This window comes from Chanodichthys erythropterus, chromosome 9, assembly GCF_024489055.1.
Source record: "Chanodichthys erythropterus isolate Z2021 chromosome 9, ASM2448905v1, whole genome shotgun sequence".
In the NCBI taxonomy this organism is placed as follows: Eukaryota; Metazoa; Chordata; class Actinopteri; order Cypriniformes; family Xenocyprididae; genus Chanodichthys; species Chanodichthys erythropterus.
In genome coordinates this window covers 32,236,298-32,260,335 of record NC_090229.1, presented here as the reverse complement: position 1 = coordinate 32,260,335, position 24,038 = coordinate 32,236,298, and the positions used below count along the sequence as shown (strand labels likewise).

General features: G+C 36.7%; 1 protein-coding gene across 2 annotated transcripts in view; it reads left to right on the top strand.

Annotated features, from left to right (window-relative positions):
• Window positions 1–438: 438 nt before the first annotated feature.
• The window catches only part of dpp9 (dipeptidyl-peptidase 9), a 28,041-nt gene continuing 4,441 nt past the window's right edge, over window positions 439–24,038 (top strand). Inside the window, exons 1-17 of one of the 2 annotated variants that reach the window (XM_067394018.1) lie at window positions 439–586; window positions 5,621–5,711; window positions 5,806–6,044; window positions 7,468–7,580; window positions 7,705–7,878; window positions 7,996–8,164; window positions 8,828–8,938; window positions 9,947–10,075; window positions 14,852–14,913; window positions 14,997–15,097; window positions 17,503–17,680; window positions 18,679–18,838; window positions 21,436–21,515; window positions 21,603–21,755; window positions 22,363–22,498; window positions 22,597–22,742; window positions 23,596–23,742. In XM_067394018.1, coding sequence (XP_067250119.1) covers window positions 5,656–5,711; window positions 5,806–6,044; window positions 7,468–7,580; window positions 7,705–7,878; window positions 7,996–8,164; window positions 8,828–8,938; window positions 9,947–10,075; window positions 14,852–14,913; window positions 14,997–15,097; window positions 17,503–17,680; window positions 18,679–18,838; window positions 21,436–21,515; window positions 21,603–21,755; window positions 22,363–22,498; window positions 22,597–22,742; window positions 23,596–23,742 — 2,154 coding nt within the window. In that variant the 5' untranslated portion in view covers window positions 439–586; window positions 5,621–5,655. Of the gene's footprint in view, window positions 587–5,620; window positions 5,712–5,805; window positions 6,045–7,467; window positions 7,581–7,704; window positions 7,879–7,992; window positions 8,165–8,827; window positions 8,939–9,946; window positions 10,076–14,851; window positions 14,914–14,996; window positions 15,098–17,502; window positions 17,681–18,678; window positions 18,839–21,435; window positions 21,516–21,602; window positions 21,756–22,362; window positions 22,499–22,596; window positions 22,743–23,595; window positions 23,743–24,038 lie in introns of both variants that reach the window. The other variant, XM_067394017.1, reaches the window with a different exon arrangement.

Here is a 24,038-nt window from a genome sequence, read left to right as displayed (position 1 = left end):
GTTGGTTTGTTTTAATTCACAGCTATACAACAGTTTTTGCAACGCTGGGGCTGTAATGCAGCATAATTTACATTTGGATGAGAATAATTTGTAACATGCAGTCACATTAAGTTATTTGAGAACAATAAAAAAAAATCTTTTTTTTAATGTAAATATTCTTTCACTGTCCTTTATTTAAATATATTATTTTCATAGCACAAATAATTTTGTGCAAAATTACAGGACTTTTAAATATATTACAATTTATAGTTAATTGTATATATGGTTAAATATTATAGTTATCTATTTGACAAACGGAAAATGTAAAATAATAATTTAATGTAATTTTATTTATTATATATGTAAGTTTCGGGTTAATATATAATTGTGTTTTTATAAAATAACGTGAGTGAATGCGGCTAGCCGGAAGACGGAAGTAGGAGTTCGTCGTCGCTTCCGGTGTGGCTGATGATGTTCGGTTGGTTTTCATCAGCACTCATGACTGTCGCTTTGTGCAGTTCTCGCGCTTATGGATTCTGTTTTAACCAGCAAAAACGTTTAAGAAATCAACAGGTCACAGATGAGAGTTTTCTTTGAGGGTCTACCTGTAAGTACCCACATGCGATGTTGAGCGATCATGAGTTAAAATGATAATGTTCATAACAATGCTCTTTTCTGTGAGCGGCCCGTCAACAGAGGCCGAGCAGGCATGAAATCAGCTGATGATCTCTGACAATCACCCGCACGTACCGATCATCATGTGTAATAACGTGATGATGAGCTGATGAAGGTGCTTCAGTGTTTGACGATATAAAGCTCTTCAGATAGAGCTGGAAAAGGCAGATATATTTATGCTAACGTTACATGATGATATCACCTGACATTATTATTAGTAATAGTAGCATTATTAACTGCTGACTCTACGTGAGATCTGTTATGTAGAAGACATTATTCATAAGTGATAATATAGTTACATATAAAAAGTGGAATTTTGTGATTGACCTTACTTCCCGTCATAGATTTAATAGCAGCTCGGCTAACTGTTAGCACAGACAACACACAACCGGTCTAACATGTCATTCACTCATCAGCTGATTATGACTCCACTGATCCAACACATATGATAACTCGCACAAATCACATACATATCGATTTAAAAAAATACGTCACTTCCCAGTAAATGTGTGTTAGCCGGTAATGAAGGCTGTTCATCTGCGCTAAAGGAGTTAAACATGAATGTGTCGTTTTGGGTGTCATTGGGGCGTGTGGTACTTTTTCCACCCAAAAAAAAAAAAAAAAAACGTTCCGAAAGCGTGTTACTATCGAACAGAACTTGAGAAAACATCTGTAATGTCCATCGTTTACGACGCCCAAATCAAATTGCACGTTCGGAACGTGGACCGAACCTTCTGAATGTGCCTTAGGGATTTTTTGTTGTTGTTGTTGTTGTTGTTGTTGTTGTTGTTAGCCGACCTCTTACGGAAAATATTTACTTGAAGTACCCCCTGAGATTTTAATTTAATATTTCAATAATTTAACGAAACATTTACATCTTCACGGTTTTCTAATGTCAGTTAATGGTCACATGACGTGCAAGATAAAATATCTTTGTTAATAAGTGTTGTATTTTTATTAAATATATTCAGCACACAATTTTTTTATTATTATTTTTTTATATATTGTGTTTTGAAAGCTACTGCTGAGACATCTAGACACAAATAACAAAGACTGCTGCCAGTGGAAATGGCTACTTTTAAAGGTGAAAATTCACAGGAAGGTCCATTGTCAGTAGCGTAGTGATGTATGAAGCTCTGCTCACACAAAAGTCAAACCAAGCAGCTTTTTGTTCAGCAAAGCAAATTCCAATGACCAATTTGAACGTGAGTGAAATCTGCATGGGGGGACTTGTTCACTTTTGCTTGAGACTGCACAAAGCACATTTTTCTATTGAAATTAAAAGATTTTGTAAAGCAGCAGTAAAGGTGACTGTGCTTTAAAGGGATAGTTCACCCAAAAATGAAAATTTGATGTTTATCTGCTTACCCTCAGGGCATCCAAGATGTAGGTGACTTTGTTTCTCCAGTAGAACACAAATGATGATTTTTAACTCCAACCGTTGCCGTCTGTCAGTCGTATAATGCGTGTCAATAGGAGCTCCATCTATAAGAGTAAAAAAAAAAACACGCACAGACAAATCCAAATTAAACCCTGCGGCTCGTGACGACACATTGATGTCCTAAGACACGAAACGATCGGTTTGTGCGAGAAACCAAACAGTATTTATATCATTTTTTTACCTCTAAAAGACCACTATGACCGGATGTTGAACGCAGTTGGACATAATGGTGTTTTAGAGGTAAAAAATGATATATAAATACTGTTCGGTTTCTTGCACAAACCGACCGTTTCGTGTCTTAAGACATCAATGTGTTGTCACGAGCCGCAGGGTTTAATTTTGATTTGTCTGTGCGTGGTTTTTTTACTCTTATAGATGGAGTTCACGTGGGTTCAGTCTTTACAAGTTACAGTTACAGTAGAAATATTTGTGTTCACTTGTGTTCAAACCTTGAGCTTTTAACATGTCCTGTCCTCAGGCTTCTGTTGATGAAATATTGATGAAATGCTGTACACAAATTATATGAATGGGAATGTAAACAAAGTGAACTTAACTCGCATTGTGTTTAGGGCTGGGCGATATATCGAATGCTTTTGTCACGCGCATTTCATCAGTAAAGCCGGTTCCCTGATTACCGCTAAATCGCCATCACCTGCTTTCAAATGGAGCGCCATTTAATAGACAGAGCCGTAGTTAACTGACAAGCCACGCAATATCACGTTCAATATCGCTGCGATTCATATCGATATTGAACGTGATATTGCGTGGCTTGTCAGTGTGTTCCCAAATGCAGGTTAAATTCACTGTGTTTACAGAGATAGAGTTAGAGAGAAGCAGTATAATCACTATGAATGCTCTGTAAACACCGTATTATAAGCTGTACGTGTGTAAATGAACACAGTGCTGCTCTTCACTCTGACACACGCAGCGCAAAAGACATTGTACTTTTTAAAACACAGCCTTTATGATAATTGCCATTTGTTGAGATATCTCCATTTCGGTTTTATTTAGATTAATTGTGAAGCTCAGATTGTTTATTTTAATTTAATATTCGATTTGTTAGATTTTCATCAACTCACAAACCCCCTGCAGTTCCCTCACAAACCCTGAACTACAGAATCAAATCTTCAGAATATGCTTATGATGGCCAACTGGATTCAAACATTCACAGGCATTAATAATAACAAAAACAAATTGAATTTAAATGGCCAGAGGGCTGTTTCATAAAACAAGATTAGAAAACAAGCCTTGCTTATTTTACTTAGTCAGACTTGTTGTCAGCGAATTCTGTTTCATAAAACAAACTTAAATTAGTTCAAACTCAGTTACTCTGGCAATTTATGCTGGGAAACTAGCCTGGTCTGGAGCAGGCTAACTGTCAGGCTAAGCTGAGCTTCTCTAATACTGACCAATAGGAACGCAATGAATTGCAGCTGACTCTCTCACATACAATTACAAAACCAGAGAGAAATGTATTCATATCTAATTAAATATTGGGTAGGCCCACAAAACATTTAGCCAGTAAGAAAAGAAAACCTGTAGGTATTTTTTATATATATATATATATTCAATATTCAATTATATACAATATTCAATTATATACAATATAATACCTACAGGTTTTCTTTTCTTACTGGCTAAATGTTTTGTGGGCCTACCCAATATTTAATTAGATATGAATACATTTCTCTCTGGTTTTGTTTGGCAGCTGTAGTACCTTTATTATTAGAAGAGCAGAAATTAAAATCATAAAATTAAAAATTCAAATACATATGCACAGACTAAATTTTAATTGATAAGATGAATCTAAACTCAGTAATTGGCCCAAAGTATATTGATTTACCCCATTACATTAGTCCATTACAGTTACGATCATAAAAATACACTTGTAGGTTTAAAAGTGTACGTAAGGCACATTTAATGTACAACATCAAATATTTTAGCGAAATGTCCATTTTAGAATTATTGCTTCTATTGCGTTCTGTCTGTTTAGCGCGCATGTGCGCGACAGCGCTCATTCACTGTGAAGTTTAGCCGCAAAATGGAAATATTTGCATTACTTTCTAACATTTACAGATGGAAAATAAACTTGTAAAAAGTAAGTTATGCACTGAGGAAAACACCATGTTTCAAACGCATAAAATAGCACAAAATGTATGCCGTTTCCTATGGTGGATCGATTTGATCCATTATCGACCTCTAGGGCTGCTTAAGAAAAGCGTGCACGCGAAATTATCTTGACTAGGTGAACCTGGATCGAATTAGCAGGACTGCGTGAACTTCAATTACCTTTTATGAAACCGTTTTAGCCCAAACTCATTTGTTAGGTTAATTCAAGTCAGGTTTTGGAGTTTAATCCTCGCTTTTCTTAGCATCTTTTATGAAACAGCCCTCCGGCCTATGATAACCAAACTGAATTGAAAAAATTCTCACACATGCCTGTTTGAGCATATAGAATGTTTGTGGTGCCCATCTAAGAAAGCAGCTTACTAGTTTTGACATACAACCAATGTTTGATCTGTGGCTTATGACGGTCGGAGCGAACCCAGTTTTGCAGTTTAATAGTATTGAGATCAGCTGTTGTTAATTATGTCTGTAATTTAGGAACTCAATAATAATAGCTCAATTTATTATGCTTTCACAGTGCATTGAGCAACACTGAATAAGAAAGGTTTACAGTCCTGTTGGAAATGTATATTTTGTCCTTTACAAGCTGCTTTGAAACTTAGACAGACTGTTTAAGTTTCAGTTTCCACTGATTGTTTTGATGACTGTTATTTGTATAGCTTTTTGTTAAGGGTCAATCAAAAGTATTTTTTAAATGGCCCATACCAGCATTTTTTCCCCCACTTTTCCTTGCAAAAGTTTAGTTTTCCATTGCAGTTTCCACACTCTCTATTCCTTACAATTAAACAAGCTGTTTTAGCTTTTATATATTTTCAGATTTATGTTTTCTTCGATTTTCGAATCTATTCCCATGTGAAATAAGCAACACTACTAGCTTGCAGGTTTTGGATCAGTATAGTTTCTACTGATCCATCATTCACAACCTCTTTTTGCACTGTGGTGTGACAGTTTCACAAAACAGTTAAACTTAACTGTACCAAATCAACATTTACGATACCGTAAGCCACATAAAGGCACCACTTGGAAAAAATGTATAATCATCACCTTTTTTGGAATAATAGCTTCTGTCCTACTTCCTCCTCCAGTGACATCACTCTTACCAGCTTTGCACACTCTCACATAGAGCTGAGATTAATAACATTCCTCATGCTAATGCCTCAGTGGAAGCCTCAGTGGCTTGTATTTCCCTCCTGTTGGAAAGTACATATCGACTGCTCATAATTTCTGCAGTTGATTTTGCATACAGTGCTTACATGTGATTATTTGTAAACTGTATGACGTAATCAGATTCCAAAAATTAAGAACTTATAATTAATATTACATTTAACATGTTCATATTTATTCACACAATGGAAGTAAGTTTTTCACAATTTGGATGTTTTCTTCTCTATCCTGCAGGTTGCCAGATCTTGTTGAGGGTTGTATGCTGGTTAATGCATAGAGGAAAAAGGGTGAAACTTGAAGACGATACTGAAGGTAGTTGGAAAAGGTATGGGAATGTTTTTTTTTTTTTGACATTACCCCATTTGATATAAATCAAATGGATTTTGAATGTTTGGCTGATAGGTCGTTCCTGTGCTCAGTTTTGCAGCTGTCAGAATGACCGCAGTAGATGACATCTCAGACAGCACAGAGGTTGTGGAAATGGAAGACGTCCCCTCCCAGTTTTTTGTGGAGAAGCACTCATGGGATGGCTTGCGTGACATCATTCATGGCAGCCGGAAGTACTCGGGAATGATCATAAACAAGGCACCCCATGACTTCCAGTTTGTTCAGAAGCATGATGAGTCCGGCCCTCACTCACACCGGCTCTACTACCTTGGTACTCTTTTTCCCTTAAATGTGAACACAATCAACCCTTTTCATGAGCATGCAGCTTCTTCTATCAACAAATGCATCACTTCCTCATTTCTTTATTAAACTATAGATGTTTTTCAGCCTGTATGTTTTTTAATTTTTATGTTGTGGTTCAGTGATGTAGTGTTCATGATAAAGAAAATTATAAATCTTTTATTGTTATCATTATTATTATTATTATTATTATTATTATTAAATAAATGCATGCCAAATTGTTATAAATTAATCATTATAAAATCCATTTTTTTAGAGTTTTGTACCACATGACATTTCACAACCTGAACCAACTTTGGCTTGTCATTAAAAAAAAAAAAAAAAAAAAAAAAGTAAAATTACAGATTGTAATGACCTGGACACAGTCATGAGGATCTGCAGGGGGCCTCTGATATCATTTCCTGTTTTGTTTTGTCCCACCCCCACCCCCCAGTCTCTTATTCACCACAGCTGCATTTTGATTTTGATAAGTCAATTGATTAATAATATTCAGTCCTAGCTGAATAAAAGTATTAATTTCTTTCAGGAAAAACTTACTGACTCCAAACTTTTGAATGGTAGCGTATAGGGGTGTAACGGTACATAAACATGATGGTTCGGTACGTACCTCGGAATTAAAGTCACGGTTTGGTACATCAGGGGGAGAAAACTAAACATAACAAAAATATATAATTAACAACAGAGCCCAAACTATTACATTTAGATGCTATTTAATTTTAGATATAATAATCAACACACATCAATCAACAAAAACATGTAAATTGCACATAAGGCAGGTTTTGCATGAAAATCTAATTATCCAATTATTTTTATACTCCAATTGATTTTTGAAATATAATCATTTACACAGGTATTGCCATAACTTGTTTTCATGACAAATTTATTTAAACATATATTAAAGAAATAAATTATTATATTTAGTATATATTTAGTGAAATGCTCCCCTCTACAGTACTACTGTTTTATTGATGTCTTTCCACTGTTGAAACAAACGATAAGAGATTACACGTAAACATATCTATGCACAGGTCGTCTGTTCTTCTTCTGCTCTTTTTCCTGTTGTGCCGGTTAGCTAGCAGTGTTGCATTACCGCATTCACGCCCCTTCTGAAATGGAGTGTGGAGCGCCTGTGACTGACTGTATTCGTTGTCTGACTGTAAGCACCAAACCGTGACGTCTGTACTGTGACGGTTCGGGATGAATACATGTACTATTACACCCCTAGTAGTGGATATTTTCTAAGAAATAATAAATTCTTAATTCTTTTTTTTTTTTCTTAATTATGATATCAGATTTGATGTTTTGATTCTGGTGATTTGCATGAGTCTTTCTGTTAAAATTGTTCCAATTTTCAGTCATTTTTCTAATGTTTTCATCTTGCCATACTTAAATAGGAATGCCCTATGGGAGCAGAGAAAACTCATTATTGTACTCCGAAATCCCAAAGAAGATACGAAAAGAAGCCCTCCTAGTGTTATCATGGAAACAGATGTTAGATCACTTCCAGGTATCATTCCTTTTTGTTCTAGGAATGTGATACTAACTAATAGCAGCATAACCACATATATGTGGGATTATAACATGCTTATAACATTGTAACATTATATTATTAATTTGTGTTCTTCCTGTAGGCGACTCCACATCATGGCGTGTATTCACGTGAGGAGGAGCTTCTCCGTGAGAGGAAGCGTCTGGGGGTCTTTGGCATCACGTCCTACGACTATCATGCACAAAGCGGCCTTTTCCTTTTCCAAGCAAGCAACAGCCTTTTCTATTGCCGTGATGGCGGCCATAACGGCTTCATTGTGAGTATAACTGTTTTTATTCTGCTGCCCTCAGTTTAATATTTCTGGGAAATTACTTCATAATGCATGTGTGAAGCTGTGTGTCCCCATGCCTGAAAGTCATGTGATGTTTAGCAGGCTGCCCCAATGAAGCCTGTGGAAATAAAGACTCAGTGCTCAGGGATTCGCATGGACCCCAAGATCTCTCCCGGTGATCCCAGTTTTATTGCCTTCATAAATAATAATGACCTGTGGATGACGAATATCGAGACTGGAGAGGAGCGCAGACTCACTTTCTGTCATAAAGGTTTGTTGATCTATTAATATAAAAAGCAGTTATGTTGTTTACTATTAAGGGTAGATTCTGGGTTATTTTCAACTTAATGTCTTTGAAACTGAGGGAAGAATCAAAGTTATAGTCTGGAAATCGACAGCATGGCAGATGCAGCACATAGACAAGCTGAAAATAACTGGATTCATGGAAGTTTGTGTATGAACATTATGCCTTTATTATTAATGACTAAAACTTGAAGTCAGAGTCTTTTTAAATATTCAGAGAAGGGCTGTGCTTTTGCTAAGCAAGTATCATCACTATTACTATTACTCAGAATTATGATTTTTCTAAACAAAAAGTTGTGAACTGTGTAACTATTCTCATGGCGGTAGGTTTTACACAAGGAAAACTGTAATGTGATTTTTTTTTAAAGACAGTATTTTTTTTGTTTGTTTCCCTGAACATTGAGTTCACATATTCTTATTCTGTGACAAATTATTTACATTACTTTTTTATGGTGTGTAAATTTGGGGACTTTTTATTTGGAAAACAAAAAGGTTCTGTCTACAAAGTCAAATGGAGTGCTTAGAATGTGGATAGAACCTTATAATTCCAAAGGGGACAATATATAAATCACATCAGGTTACAGTGAATAGATGTTTTCTGAAATCTGATATTTCTTCTATACTTTTCCAGGATTGAATAATGTCAAGGAAGACCCAAAGTCTGCTGGTGTCGCAACCTTTGTGATTCAAGAAGAGTTTGACCGTTTTACGGGATACTGGTGGTCTCCGGCTGCTCCTGAAGGTTTGTTTAACACCTAAATCAGGGGTTGTCAGCCTTTTTGGCCTGAAGGCCCCCATTATCCAAGACAATAGTCAACCCCCCACAAACTGGGAGTGTTGGTGTTTTAAAATTTTCAAGAACTCTGTTTTTCAATGAATACAGTAGTTAGTGAGGGAAAATAAAATAGGCCCTAGCCCCCTGGTTGAGAACCACTGACCTAGAGAACTTGCTGAAGCCCTGTTTATATTTTCACCTGCCTCCGCTGATTGCTTAGGGACCTCCCCAAACGGACAAGACGTTTATACTTGAAGCGCTCACTGTTGTACTTTTCTTTAAAATGACGGCTCAGCTTGGAGTAATTGTCCTCTAAACCATCATGAAGCAGTGGAGAGAAGTAAGGTTCACGTAATGATGTTTGTTTTTAGTGTACTTTATTAAACCCACACTACAAAAGAATCAAAGAGTCATGTAAAGCCCAGTAAACCTTGAGATTATTACTTGTGACATTAGAACAAAATATATGGACATGAGAACATTTGTATAAAACTAAATTAAACCACAATCTAATTTCATTAACATTTTTATCAAACGTGGACCTTTCTTTAAAAGCCTTATTTCTGCTTTTGTACTGTATGCTTATTTTGTAAATGTAAGCAACTTAGACATGTGCAAACTGGGTGCCGCTGGTACAGAGTCGCCTCTAAGTTGTGCATCTTTGGAAGCGGAGCCACTTGCAAAGTTACAAATAATGACGTGCACACCGCCACGTGAAATGGGGGCTCGTCCATTCTCCCTCAACTGGGACCTCCCAGACCGCGATTATTATTATTATTTTTTTTTTTTCCACACACACCTTCACGCTCATGCGGACGTGGCGTGCATATACCAGGCTTAAAGTGTTGTTTTTGTTTGTTTGTTTTTTTTTTGTTTTTTTTTTTCAGCAAAATCCACTTGCACATTAGCATAATTGGACACAAAATGCATTGACCACCTGCTGCATACCCTTATTCTGTTTATGTTTGCTTGTAGATGCAGATGGAGGCAAAACGCTCCAGTTGCTGTATGAGGAGGTTGATGAATCAGAAGTAGAGATTATCCATGTGCCCTCACCAGCTTTGGAGGAGCGGAAGGCAGATGTATATAGATATCCTCGCACCGGTAATCACAAACACACACTGTTAAAAGCAACCTAAAATATGGTTGGGAACCGAGAATCAATTACATAAAAAAAAATAAATAAAAAAAAAACAATAAAAAATAAATACAACATACAGTGGAACCAATGTAGTTTATTTTGTGAACAAATGACTCCTGATTTGATAAAGACAAACTATGAATCACTGAACTGATATGTCTAATTGGGTTGAATCAATCTAAAGGCTAACTCTTATTGAATCAGTCAAAGTGGGACTTGACTTACCTATTGGACAGCAAGTTTACTGTCATCATTTCCAACTCTCCTCAACGTCCTCAGTCGTACTTGGTTATCACCGGAATCATTAAAGGGTTAGTTCACCCAAAAATGAAAATTCTGTCATTAATTACTCACCCTCATGTCGTTCCACACCTGTAAGACCTTTGTTAATCTTCGGAACACATTAAGATATTTTAGTTGAGATCCGATGGCTCTGTGAGACCTCCATAGGGAGCAATGACACTTCCTCTCTCAAGATCCATAAAGGTACTAAAAACATATTTAAATCGGTTCAAGTGAGTACAGTGGTTCAATATTAATATTCAAGTTCAAGATGGCGCCAGGATGTTTGCCGGCTTGCCACAGTCTGTCTTTATCTCTTTTGTTTGTATTGTTTTTTGTTTGTTTTATTACGCGCTCTGTTTGCTCCCCTCTGGTATATGATCGCATGACTACTTAATATTCGATCGGTTGTGACCGATTGTTTATTTAGCGATCCCAGAGATGATTGGCATCTGCACTCGTATTTTGTGCCAGTCGCAGGAAAATGTGCTACCTGCCGGGATGTTTGTGCATGTGGAGGAAACGGCGAAGGAAGCGTGGGAAGCGTGCTGGAGTCCTTGTGAGATCGAAGAGGATCGGGAAGTTTCCAGTCATCGGACCAGCTTCTTTGATGGCGGAGGGCGTGAACTTGAGATGTTCATACATTGTGCCTGTCTTTCCATCTTCGGCGTTGATGCCTCAGTCCTCGCGGATGGTGTACGTGAGGCGACAGTCTGCAGATCGAGGAGTTAATCATCGGAATCTTCGCTATTTGCATGACAGTAGTTCGGTAAAATTGTATGATTCCTCTCTGCGATCCTCTTCTTATGCCACTTCCACTCCAGTGTCAATGGCGTTGATAAACGCGAGATCTCTGGCAAATAAGACCTTCATCCTGAACGATCTTTTTCTTTCTCATGAAATTGATTTTTTATTTGTTACTGAGACTTGGCTTAATGCTGGTGAAATGACTTCTCTTTCTGAACTCTCTCCTCCTGGCAGCAGTTTTTTCAGTACCCCTAGGTCTGTTGGTCGTGGCGGGGGTCTTGCAGTTGTTTTTAAAGACAAGTTTAAGTGTAGATTTTCACCTTCTGCGTCCTTTAGCTCTTTTGAATCTCAGTTAATTATGCTGAATTCTTTTAAATCTGTGTTATGTGTTTTGATTTATAGACCCCCAAACTCTCATGGGGATTTTATACAGGAGTTTTCTGAATTTTTATCTGGTATTGTCCCTTCTTTTGACAATATTTTAATTTTGGGGGATTTTAATATACATGTGTGCTGTCCTTCAAAGCCCCTGGTCAAAGAATTTTTAAATTTATTAGTCTTTTTATAAGAGATTTTTTGCAATGTGTTTCGGGTCCAACTCAATACAAGGTCAAGCGTATGACCACGTTCATATCTCTGGGATTTTCTATTGATAGCGTGAAGATATACTGTTTTTTCTGACCATAAGACTGTTATTTTAAATACTAATTTTCCTTGTGTTGTGCCGGGTATTACTGTTTCTGCCTCGATTTCGTCTCGCATACTTAATCCATGTACAGCGAGTAGTTTTTCAGCTGTTTTTAATGTCTCTCCTTTATTTTCATTGATGGAGTCACACTCTATCTGTATGGGTTTAGAAGAGTTGGTCGATCAGTTTAACTCTACTTGCGTAGAGATTTTAGATGCTGTGGCTCCTGTCAAAGTCAGGGGAAGAAAAGTCAAATCGCAGCCCTGGTTGCACAGTACTACCCGTGCTCTTAGGCAGGAGTGTAGGAGGGCTGAATGCAAATGGGTTAAAGATAAATCACAAGTCTCTTATGAGATTTTTAAAAGCCGTTTGAATGAGTATCAAAGAGCTGTTAAATTGGCTAGATCAAATTATTTCTCTGTCATCGTTTCCAGAATCTGTAATAATTCTAGAGTACTTTTCTCTACTGTAAATGCTGTTCTTCATCCTACTGCTACTCCTGCACTCACTCCTTCTGCTGACATGTGTGAAGAGTTTTTAAACTTTTTTATTGGTAAGGTTGATGGAATTAGATCTCTAATTTCATCTGTTGGTAATGATTTTATTGTTTCTTTTGCCCCTCAGAACCATTTGACCAGTTTTATGCCTGTTTCTTTGCAGCAGCTTAAGGATATAACTGCTAATATGAAGCCCACCAGGTCTCCTGGTGATGTGCTTCCTTCTTCTCTGTTTAAGCAGGTACTTGATTCAATTGGCCCAAGTATTCTGTCTATTATAAATACTAGTTTGTCATCTGGTGTTGTTCCGGTGAGTTTTAAGCACGCGGTTATTCAGCCCCTTTTTAAAAAAACCCAGCTTAGATCCCTTTGACATGAGTAGTTTTTGTCCGATTTCAAAATTGCCTTTTATTTCAAAAATACTAGAAAAAGTTGTGCTCGCACAGCTTAATGACTTTTTAATTAGGAATAACATCTGCGATAGATTCCAGTCAGGTTTTAGAGTTGGTCATAGTACAGAATCGGCTCTTTTGAGGGGGTGTCTAATGATATCCTACGAGGTGTTGATTCTGGAAACTGTGTTGTCTTGCTGTTGTTAGATCTTACAGCGGCATTTGATATAGTTGATCATAACGTTCTCATTGATCGTCTTAGGGATCAGGTTGGTATTCAGGGCTTAGCCCTGAAATGGTTCTCTTCCTATTTAAAGAATAGGACTCTTTCAGTCAGCTTAGGGGATTATTTTTCTTCCATTGCCCCCCTTGTGTGTGGGGTTCCACAGGGCTCAATACTGGGACCAATTTTATTTTCCCTTTATATGCTCCCTTTAGGTTCTATTTTTGAGAAATTTGGGATTCAGTATCATCTTTATGCAGATGATTCTCAAATTTATGTACCACTGAAACATGGGCATAAAAGTGCCATTCAGTCTCTTCATGCATGTTTGGCAGAAGTTAAGTGCTGGCTTGCAAATAACTTTCTCCAATTAAATGAGGATAAGACTGAGATCATTTTATTTGGAAATAAGGGGTGTGTGGATGATGACTGCCTGGGGATGTTTCCTGGGAAAAAACTGTCTAGCGTGAGGAACCTTGGTGTCATTTTTGACTCTGAGCTCAAATTTGAGCAGCAAATCAATGCTGTTGTTAAGAATAGTTTCTTCCATCTTAGATCAATATCTAAATTGAAATCTATTCTTACCTTTAATGATATGGAGAAGGTTGTTCATGCCTTTGTATCTTCACGTTTGGATTATTGTAATGTATTGTACTTGGGTGTGAGTCAGGCTTCTCTCTCCCGTTTGCAGCTCGTTCAGAACTCAGCTGCTAGAATTTTAACGGGTACTAAGAAGAGGGAACACATTACTCCAGTTTTAATTAAACTACATTGGTTACCCATACGTTACAGAATTCAATACAAAGCACTGTTGTACGTTTTTAAGTCCCTGCATGGTCTAGCCCCTGAGTATGTTACTGATTTAATCAGATCTCTGCACTCAAACAATCAGTTGCTTCTTGTGGTTCCACGTATGCGTTTAAAATGTAAAGGTGATCGGGCGTTTTCTGTTGCAGCTTCTAGGCTTTGGAATGACCTTCCTCTGTCTCTAAAAACTTGTCCTTCATTGGGTGTTTTTCAGAGTGCGCTTAAAACTTATTTGTTTTCTTTAGCTTTTGACAATGCTTTGTAAGTGTGTATGTCATATGTCTTTTTTTGTTTTTTATGTTTCTCTTTTATACTTTCTGTACAGCACTTTGGTTCCACTTGTGGTGTTGAAAGTGCTTTTATAAATAAAGTTGAGTTGAGTTAATATTATAAAGCGACAAGAATATTTTTGGTGCACCAAAAAATACAAAATAACGACTTATTTAGTGATGGCCGATTTCAAAACACTGCTTCATGAAGATTCGGAGCACAAATGAATCAGTGTATCAAATCTGCTGTTCGGAGCGCCAGAGTCACGTGATTTCAGCCATTGGCAGTTTGACACACGATCTGAATCATGATTCATTACACTGATTAATTTGTGCTCAGAATTTTCCTGAAGCAGTGTTTTGAAAACGGCCATCACTAAATAAGTCGTTATTTTTTATTTATTTATTTTTTTGGTGCACCAAAAATATTCTCGTTGCTTTATAATATTAATATTGAACCACTGTACTCACATTAACTGATTTAAATATGTTTTTAGTACCTTTATGGATCTTGAGAGAGAAAGTATCATTGCTCCCTATGGAGGCCTCACTGAATCATCGGATTTCAACTAAAATATCTTAATTTGTGTTCTGAAAATGAACAAAGGTGTTACGGGTGTGGAACGGCATGAGGGCAAGTAATAAATGACAGAATTTTCATTTTTGGGTGAACTAACCCTTTAAGTGTAATTGAAACCAGAATTAATGGGATAAATATGTGTGGAAGTGCAACTCTTGAGTGTATTCTTAAAAATATTACTAGCAATATTTTGTAATTGGAGTTGTGCTTAATGTTAATTAATAATGCTGATGATCCCCTCTCAATGCTTTTAGGAAGCAAGAACCCTCAAATTAGCCTGAAACTAGCTGAGATTCGAACTGACCAGCACGGAAAGGTAGGTGCCTGTGCCCAAGCTTACTTTTTCTTTCTTTATGCCTGGTTAAAAGGCTTTATAATGATTTCATATTCTTTTTGTAGATTATTAGCACACAAAACAAGGAGCTTGTTCTCCCATTCACAACACTCTTTCCTGGGGTTGAGTACATTGCGAGAGCTGGATGGACAAAAGATGGCAAATTGTAAGTAACAACAAATAATTGCTTTGAAGAAATCCACACTCATGTTTTCTTATACACTGATGAGCCAAAACATTGACCAGTCAAAGGTGAAGCAAATATCATTTATCATCTGCTAACAAGGCCACATATCAAGGTCTGGGTAGATTGTAATCAAACAATCAGTTCTCGTAATCAATTTGTTAGATGCAGGAGATCTGAGTGACTTTGACAATGGCCAAATTGTAATGGCAAGGCATGTGGGTTGCTCCCAGTCTGCAGTGGTGAAAATTTACCAACAGTGGTCTGAGGAGGGACAAACCACAAACCGGCATCAGGGTGTTGGGTGCCCAAGGCTCACTGATGCATGGGGACACAAGGCTATCCTGTCTCGTCCGAGCCAACAGAAGATCTACTGTGGCACACAAAATGTTAATGATGGTTTTGGGAGGAATGTGTATGGGGCTGCTTAGCTGCAGACCAATCAGGGTGCTAATGACGACCCCTGTCCACCATTGAAAGCACGGTGATGAGCAAGCAAGTGTTGGAACTGGACCTTGGAGCAGTGGAAAAAGGACATTTGTTCCGCTGAGTCCCTTTTTCTTTTACATCACATGGACGGCAGTGTACATGTGCCCAGTTTACCTAGGGAAGTGATGGCACTAGGATGCACTGTGGGATGACGGCAAGCCAGTGAAGAGAGTGTGATGCTCTGGGCAATGTTCTGCTCTGGGTCCGGTCATTCATGTGGATGTAATTTTAACACCACTTCATGACAATGGTGTTCCCTGGTCTCTTTCAGCAGGATAATACACCCTGCCACACTGCACACATTGTTCAGGAATGGTTTGAGGAACATGATGATGAGTTCAAGGTGTTGCCCTGGCCTCTAAATTCCCCAGATCTTAATCCAATTGATCATCTGTGGGATGTGCTGGAACAAGAAGTTCGATCCACAGCAGCTCCACCTCACAACCTACAAGAATTGAAGGATCTGCTGCTAATGTCTTGGTTCCAGGTACCACAGGACACCTTCAGGGATCTTGTAGAGAGTCCATGACTCGGTGACACTGTTTTGGCAGCACATGGTGGACCAACAGTATATTAGGCAGATGGTCAATGTTTTAAGGCTCATCGGTGGATATAAACTCAGCAAAAAGAAGCATTCCTTTTTCTGGATACTGTATTTCAAATATAATTTTCTAAAATCCAAATAAGCTTTACAGATAATTATTGGTAAGGGTTTAAACAATGTTTTTCATGCTTGTTCAGTGAGCAATAAACAATTTTTACAACTGTAGAACCGTCCTTAAAACACTAACAGATTAATGGCGGTAAACAATTAAGGTCATGGTTACAATAACTTAGGACACTCGAGATCTTTCTACTAACTCTGGGGAAAAAACACCAGGAGAAAGATGGCCAGGGTCCCTGACCACCTGCGTAAACATGCCATAGTCCTGCTGCAGAGAAGCATGAGGGCTGCAGATGTGAAAAGAGCAATAAACTGCAATGTCCGTAATGTAAGAGACCTAAGACAGTGTTAAAAGGAAACAGGAAGAACTGCTGATCGTCCTTGCAGTGCCAAACCACGTTACCATATGTCCCCCCAGATGTGTTTGAGAAATTGCCTTGGTGGAAGAGTGGAATAACATCTCACAGCAAGAACTGGCAAATCTGGCTCAGTCCATGAGTATTAGATTCACTGTAGTATTAAAAGCAGCTAGTGGCCACACCACATACTGGCTGTTACTTATGATATTGAGCCCCTTTGTTCAGGGGCTTATTTTTCCATTTCAGTTTGTCCAATATCTGTAAAATTTGTTCAGGGGCCCATTATTCCATTTCGGTTTGTCAAATGTCTATGAAATTTGTTTAGTTTATGTCTCAGTTGTTGAATCTTTTTGTTCATACAGATATTTACACATTTAGAAATTTGCTGTAAAACAGTTGAAAGTGACAGGATGTTTCTTTTTTGCTGAGTTATTATTGTAATATGAAAGGAATACAATGGAACACAGAAAGACAATCCTTTTTTCCATACAAAAGTGTTCATTGATCAAGGACTGTCAAGCTCTGAAAAAATCCACAATAAAAGCAGTCCATAAAATAAGTCTTCTGAAGTCATACTATAGCTTTAGTTGAGTTTGAGCAATAGGTCAAAATTTAAGGCATTAATTACCAAAAAATATATCTTCCACTGTGGCATTTAAACCTCATTTGCACATGCAAACTTGGGGTTTCATTGTTTTGTAACCAATTCAAAGTTGTTTGTTAGTACTGTTAGCATGTTGGGTGTTTGTTTTGTCAATTCATAATTAAAATTAAAAAGAAAATGTAAAAGTAAAAAAAACATTCAAAATCTGAATAACTATAATAATATTTCAGTGAAACTAAAAGAACTTTTACTTTATTTTCTCTCTCCCAAGTGCTTGGGCAGTGTTACTAGACCGCAGTCAACAGAAGCTTCAGTTAGTGCTGTTACCACCTGCGCTCTTCATAGCTGTGAGTGTGGATGATCCTCAGTGGGAGGAGCATGTGGAAGCCATGCCTGAGGGAGTCCAGCCCTTCATCATCTATGAGGAGATCACTGACGTCTGGATCAACGTAAGACCCTTCAATAATACTAAAGTGTAGTGGTGCACTGATATCGAAGTTTACGGACGACAGCTTGGGACCAGTCTTTAGAACCATGTGACACTCTAGTCTTTAGAATCATGTGACACTAAAGACTGGAGTAATGGCTGCTGAAAATTCAGTTTTATTGATATTTTAAAAAGTATTAATTTAAAATAGAAGTTGTTTTATTTCTAATATTTCACAATAGTACGATTCAAATGAATGCAGCCTTGAGCTGAAAAATCTTACCAACCACCAAACATTTAAACGGTAGTCTGTGTATTCTGGAATGTTATACTATAATGCTAGTTGCTGCACACCAAAGTCCCTTTAAGAAAAGTCCTTTCAACATCAAATTCTTCATAGCTGTTTGCCAAGCTTTCGATTAAATTTCATATTTGAAATCACCAATGAAATCTGTCAACAACTGTCTCATAAATTTTGTTACAAAATGCTCGAATCATGACAAAAAAAACTGTCTTTATCAGGCTAGATATTAATGCGTCTGACTGTTTCTATAGGAACCGGAGCTTCTAACGACAGTGACGCGAGGACTTTACCAATCGGCGATAGGCTCTTATTTAGAAGGCGGGACTTATTCCGCCATACTGCGCGTTGCACTTTCTCCCATTCAAAACAATAAGATTGACGTGTTTTGTGTTATTCTATAGTCTTTGCTGCAAACTGCACAAAATACACAGGAGGTATCTTTTTAAAAGCAAATTTTTGTTGGTTTTATCAAGTCATTTGTCACACTTAAAATGTCGATCAAGTTAAACACGTTGCAATGTGGGATAGATTATCAATTTTTTCTAAATGTAGATGGTCATGCAGGTATTTTATACACACAGAACATTTGCATACTATATTAATTAATAACATACCATTAATTTGAAAATGGTATAGTAGTATGTTATTTAAAACATGGCCAAAGTCTTGGTTTATTTTGACTGTTTTGTATTAATTTCTTGTCTTATTCCCATTAGGTCCATGATATCTTCTATCCCTTCATTCAAACAACTAATGACAAGATCACCTTCCTGTGGGTGAACGAATCACAAACGGGCTTCTGCCATTTGTACAGAATAACCAGTCTCTTACAGCCAGGCTGCCAGCAGTGGTCCAGAGAATACAGTCCTTCAGAAGGTCAGACGCTTGAGCTTATGCTAATGCAGAGAAGACTTATCAAAGATCAGTTTGTGTCTGAAAAGAAAGGATATATGGATGTGCTGAGTTGATTTTAGAACAGCAGTAAACATACAGTTGTCTCTTTGCCCAGATTTGATCAGAAGTGCAAATATGCAGATATGATGCAATGAAAAGGATACTGTGCAAATATAAAACATTATTACAAATGTTCTGACACCCAATCAAACAAGTTATATTTAATGATACCATTAAAATAAAAACTATTTAATGCATAAAACTTATAAATTGTTTTACCCTAAAAACTGCTTTACATACTAGTCAGTACGTTGAGGGGAAAATGTGGCACGAAGCCACAGCAACACTGGCTGATCACCTTATGAGCATAAATATATTGAAAAAAACATGTATATTCTTAACACCGTATTAGAAACTTTATACATCTACAAACATTATGCAGTTCTTAGCCAATCAATAGTTTATGAACATTTAAATATAAAAAAAAACACATTTTCAGTAATTCCATAGTTAAGAATGTTATAAAACTAGTGATATTGTTTTTAAACTATAATAAACCATAAAAACAATCTCTTTTATGAGTCACACTTAACCTACTCCATGTTTTTTATTTGAAGTCTGTATTTTGTACTTTTATAAGCCCTGCTAAGTTGAAGTACTGAATATGGAATTAATATTAATTATGTTATGTACTATACTACACAAAAATTTCTCTTTGAGGTGTTTAAAAACACCTAGATGGAGCATAACCGAATCAAGCGTAATGCAGGACTCTTACACATTTTTAAAAAATTTAACTGTTTTTAACTTAAAGCTGAAAAAGTAGATATCCCTAAAAAGTGTTTGTAGATTAACAACTGAAAAAAAGTGCAGATGGGGAAATATTAACTAGATGAAAAAGTCATACCTTGTGATTCAGAATTTTGTAGTAATTCTTTCATTTGATTATTTTAAATGTATGATTGTACTTAAGTTCTATTGACCCATTAACATTAAAAAAGTGCCATTTTTGTAGTGTTACATATGTAGGCCCAAAATCTGCATAAATAAATAAATATTGTAAAATAAAGAAATAAAAAAACGTAATATTTTTTTATTTTATTTTTTAAATTTAGTCCTGCATTTATTTTTGCATTACTTTTTTTCCATCATGTCCAAAACATCAATGGCGTCAGATCCTAGGTTGATGGCACCTGAGCACCCAGTGGACCCTAGGTTTCTAGTCTAATGGTGGTGTTTATTTTGTAATCACAGAGAAAATCTTGACTCTTCAATAACTGAAATGATCTGGGTCAGAGTCGTGCACGAGGGTGGGTACCTGACGGGTGACACACTAATATTTGATTTAATGTGTGGAATAATTTGCAGGGGTGGACTGCGGGTCCAATAACCAAGACTATTTTACTCATTTCTGTACATTTGACAGCTGATTTCAAACAGTCCTGAATTTAAATGCAGAGTGAATTTTCTAAAATGTTTAGTAGCTTTAAGCTTACAGATAGATCTACTAATTCTTCGTTCTATTAGCTAGCTTGTGTTGTTCAATGCAATATTTAATCAATTGCATCAATCCAGAATGCCTAATGTTGGTTTTATTGCCTGTGTTAGACTACATGAGAAAATTATTTTGGTCTAGCCTATCTCACGTAGGAGATTTAATGCCCCCCGCATTAAATCTCCTACGTGAGATAGGCTAGACCAAAACCATGGTTCGGGTCATGGTTTTTATGTCAGTCGAGTGGGGTTGGGTACGGAATAAAATTGGTGTTAATACGGATAACGAGTCTGGTGTTATGTTAAAAGATGTTGGTGCAGGACCCGTGCAGGACTCTGATCTGGGTTGTGTTTCCCAACCATCCAATGGCTTCCTTTGAAGAACTGAAATAACCCAGGGCTGCATTTCCAAAAAGCATCGTAAGCTTAGGTTTATGATACTTTTTTTTTCTTTTCCTCTCTATGATTACAAAATACTCTTATTAGACCAGAAACCTAATGTCCATTGGGTGTCATCAACCTAAAATCTGATGATTTAATGGTTCCGGATTTGAAGATGATGCTGTGAGGAACGATCACATAAGTAGCTGGATTCAGCTTCTTGTTTCTATATCTGGAAATCTATGGTTCCTACAAAACAATTCAACATAATGCGAATCTGTGAAAATAGCATGCATCTCTCCACTTGATCTGCCACATCCTATACCAAATTCTGATCTCTATGACTTAGTTAGATCTGATGCTTCTACACATGAGCTCTCAACCACCGGAGTTGCACAAGGACTGCTTCCTTCAATTCCACAAATATAAAAATAAATGAAAAAACAAAATAAAAGTTTTAAAAAAATAACAATGAATACAGGAAATAATATATGAGGGGAAAAAAGAAATACAAAATATATTTATGATTAACTTTAATTGATTTTTTTTTTTTTTTTTATTATTATTATTATTTCTGCAAGTTTGGGCCTCCATAGTTCTGTAGTCATGTTTTTAACTATTGCTTGTGCTAAACAAAATGTATTAAGCATGGGGCCGTGTAATATGAATGACTTACCTTTTTTTATCATTATTATTATTATTAGATGATTTTAAATGCCCGATAGAAGAGGAGGTGGCTTTAACGAGTGGAGAGTGGGAAGTCTTGGCTAGACACGGCTCAAAGGTTTGCTGTATTATTCAACAAATTCAAAATACAAATGTCTTGCACAAATTCCCGTTCTTTACATTTTGCCTTCATCTACATTTGCAGATCTGGGTCAACGAAGACACCAAACTGGTGTACTTCCAGGGCACAAAAGATACTCCACTTGAGCACCATCTTTATGTTGTGAGCTACGAATCTCCTGGAGAAATTGTCAGACTTACTAAGCCGGGTTTCTCTCACAGCTGCTCTGTTAGCCAGGTTTGTGTGTGTGACAATTTTAAGGCCTGTTCACACCAAATAAGTGGTGACAAAATGGCATTCTTAAATAAAAATTGCTTTTTACAAGAAAAAAATCCCCTGGAAATATAGCCTGAAGGAATTTGGTAGTTAATTATACGTTTCTGCTTAGCATATCCTGAATTTGTCACTTTTTTTTCCTGGTTTTAGTCAAGAATTTTATTTTGTTGCATCTTTGGCTTGTATCAGGTTGCATGGGTGGGGAAAAATCGATATGTTACAATTCAGTAACACTTTAGAATAAGATTGTGTACATTATCATTAGTTAATACAGTAGTATTGTGACCCATTAACAATACTTTTACAGCATTTATTATTCTTGGTTTGTTATTTATGTTAATGTTAGAACTTGTATGTATTTTTTAAAATTGCATAAACATTAGTATTCGTTAAACAATTTTACATTTTTAATTGATAATTATTCTGTTGGTTGCAAACCATATGTCGATAACGTCTTGCAGTGACAAAAAAAACTGAAGAAGCTTGATTTTACAATATCTTGAAGCAAACCAAGCTGTGTTCCATGACAGGCAGTCTCTGATGATCTTTTTCTCTTGTTTCAATATAGAATTTTGACATGTTCATTAGCCACTACAGTAACGTGAGCACCCCGCCATGTGTTCACGTCTACAAGCTGACGGGTTCTGACAGTGACCCCATACACAAAGAGCCGGAGTTCTGGGCGAGCATGATGGAGGCTACAGGTGAGAGCAGGGCTGTGAGGTCAGGGTGATGTTGCACAGCAGTGGGAAAGAGTAACAGATGCTCTAACAACATGTTTGCTTTTGTCTGTGTTGTGCAGGTTGCCCGGCTGATTATGTCCCTCCTGAGATATTTAGCTTCCCTGCTAATTCCGGTTTCCGCCTATATGGAATGCTGTACAAACCACACAACCTGAAACCAGGCAAAAAACACCCCACAATCCTGTTTGTGTATGGCGGTCCACAGGTTGGTTTGGCTAAAAAGTGTTGCTATAGATTTTTGAAAATTGCCCATTAAAATTTCAGAAAGTAAGTTTCATCCAAAAAGAAGATCATTTACTCATCCTCAGGATGTTCCACACCTGTATGTAGCTTTTTGTTGTTGTTGTTGTTGTTGTTTTTTCAACATCCTAGCTTTGGCTGGGTCTTTCAAGCTCCAAAAAAAAAAACATTTTTAAAAAAATATATAAAGTTGGTCTGTGTAAGTTACATATGATAGATTTCTGTTACAAAAAGTCTTTATTTGCTAAAAAATTTACCTCTAGCTTAACCTTAGCTTAAATGACCTTAGCTAACTCTCCATCATGTTTATGATAAAAGAATTACCTGACAAATGTGTTACTTCTGAGTTTTTCTGAGTTCTTTTTTTTTTATATATAAATTGGTTTATATCAGGATGTCACAAAACTGATTTATTTGTAAAACTTCATAGAAAGAGTCAGCATTCTGAGACATGCGCTTAGGCCTGCACATGGACATTGGCTGCTCCAGCCTGAAAAATAAGCTTTTTTAATGCTATTTGAGCATAAGACAATACATTTATGATACAGTTGTTGTCAGGTTTCAAAGGTGATTTCAAATATGAAATTTAATCGTAAGCCTGGTAAACAGCTTTGTAGAATTTGATGATTACACTTTATTTTTTTGGTGATTATTTTTGGGTGGGCTATGCCTTCTAAAAGCAGTACTGAATTGAATGTTTTTACATTATGGTTTGTGACACATCAGTTAAAAGTTGCATTGTATGTTCTTTAATTTATCTACGTTTAACATGTTTCTGTTTTTCTTTTCTTTTCTGTTTTTTTTTTTTTTATTTTTAGGTGCAGTTAGTAAATAACTCCTACAAGGGTGTGAAGTATCTGCGTCTGAACACCTTGGCATCTCTGGGTTATGCAGTGGTGGTCATTGACGGAAGAGGGTCATGCCAAAGAGGTCTTAAGTTTGAGGGGGCCCTTAAAAACAAAATGGTAACTAGAATTGACAGTCTAGTAATTGTAGCCAGACATTTGAGTATCAGCATAAAGTCTGAAAAACATCACTGCCATTTGCTAAGGAACTGCCCACATAGACGGGAAGAGATTGTTTGATTGATTTTATTTAAAATGTTAAAAGGTGATTGGTCATATAATAATATATATTAACATATTGCTGTCTGGTGGAAACCTTGTATCTCCAAAAATGCTACTTTTCAGGAAATGGAAAAAACACTGTATTTTTTAAATAATTAAACATCGCATTTTTTCAAAGATGATAATGTGATTTA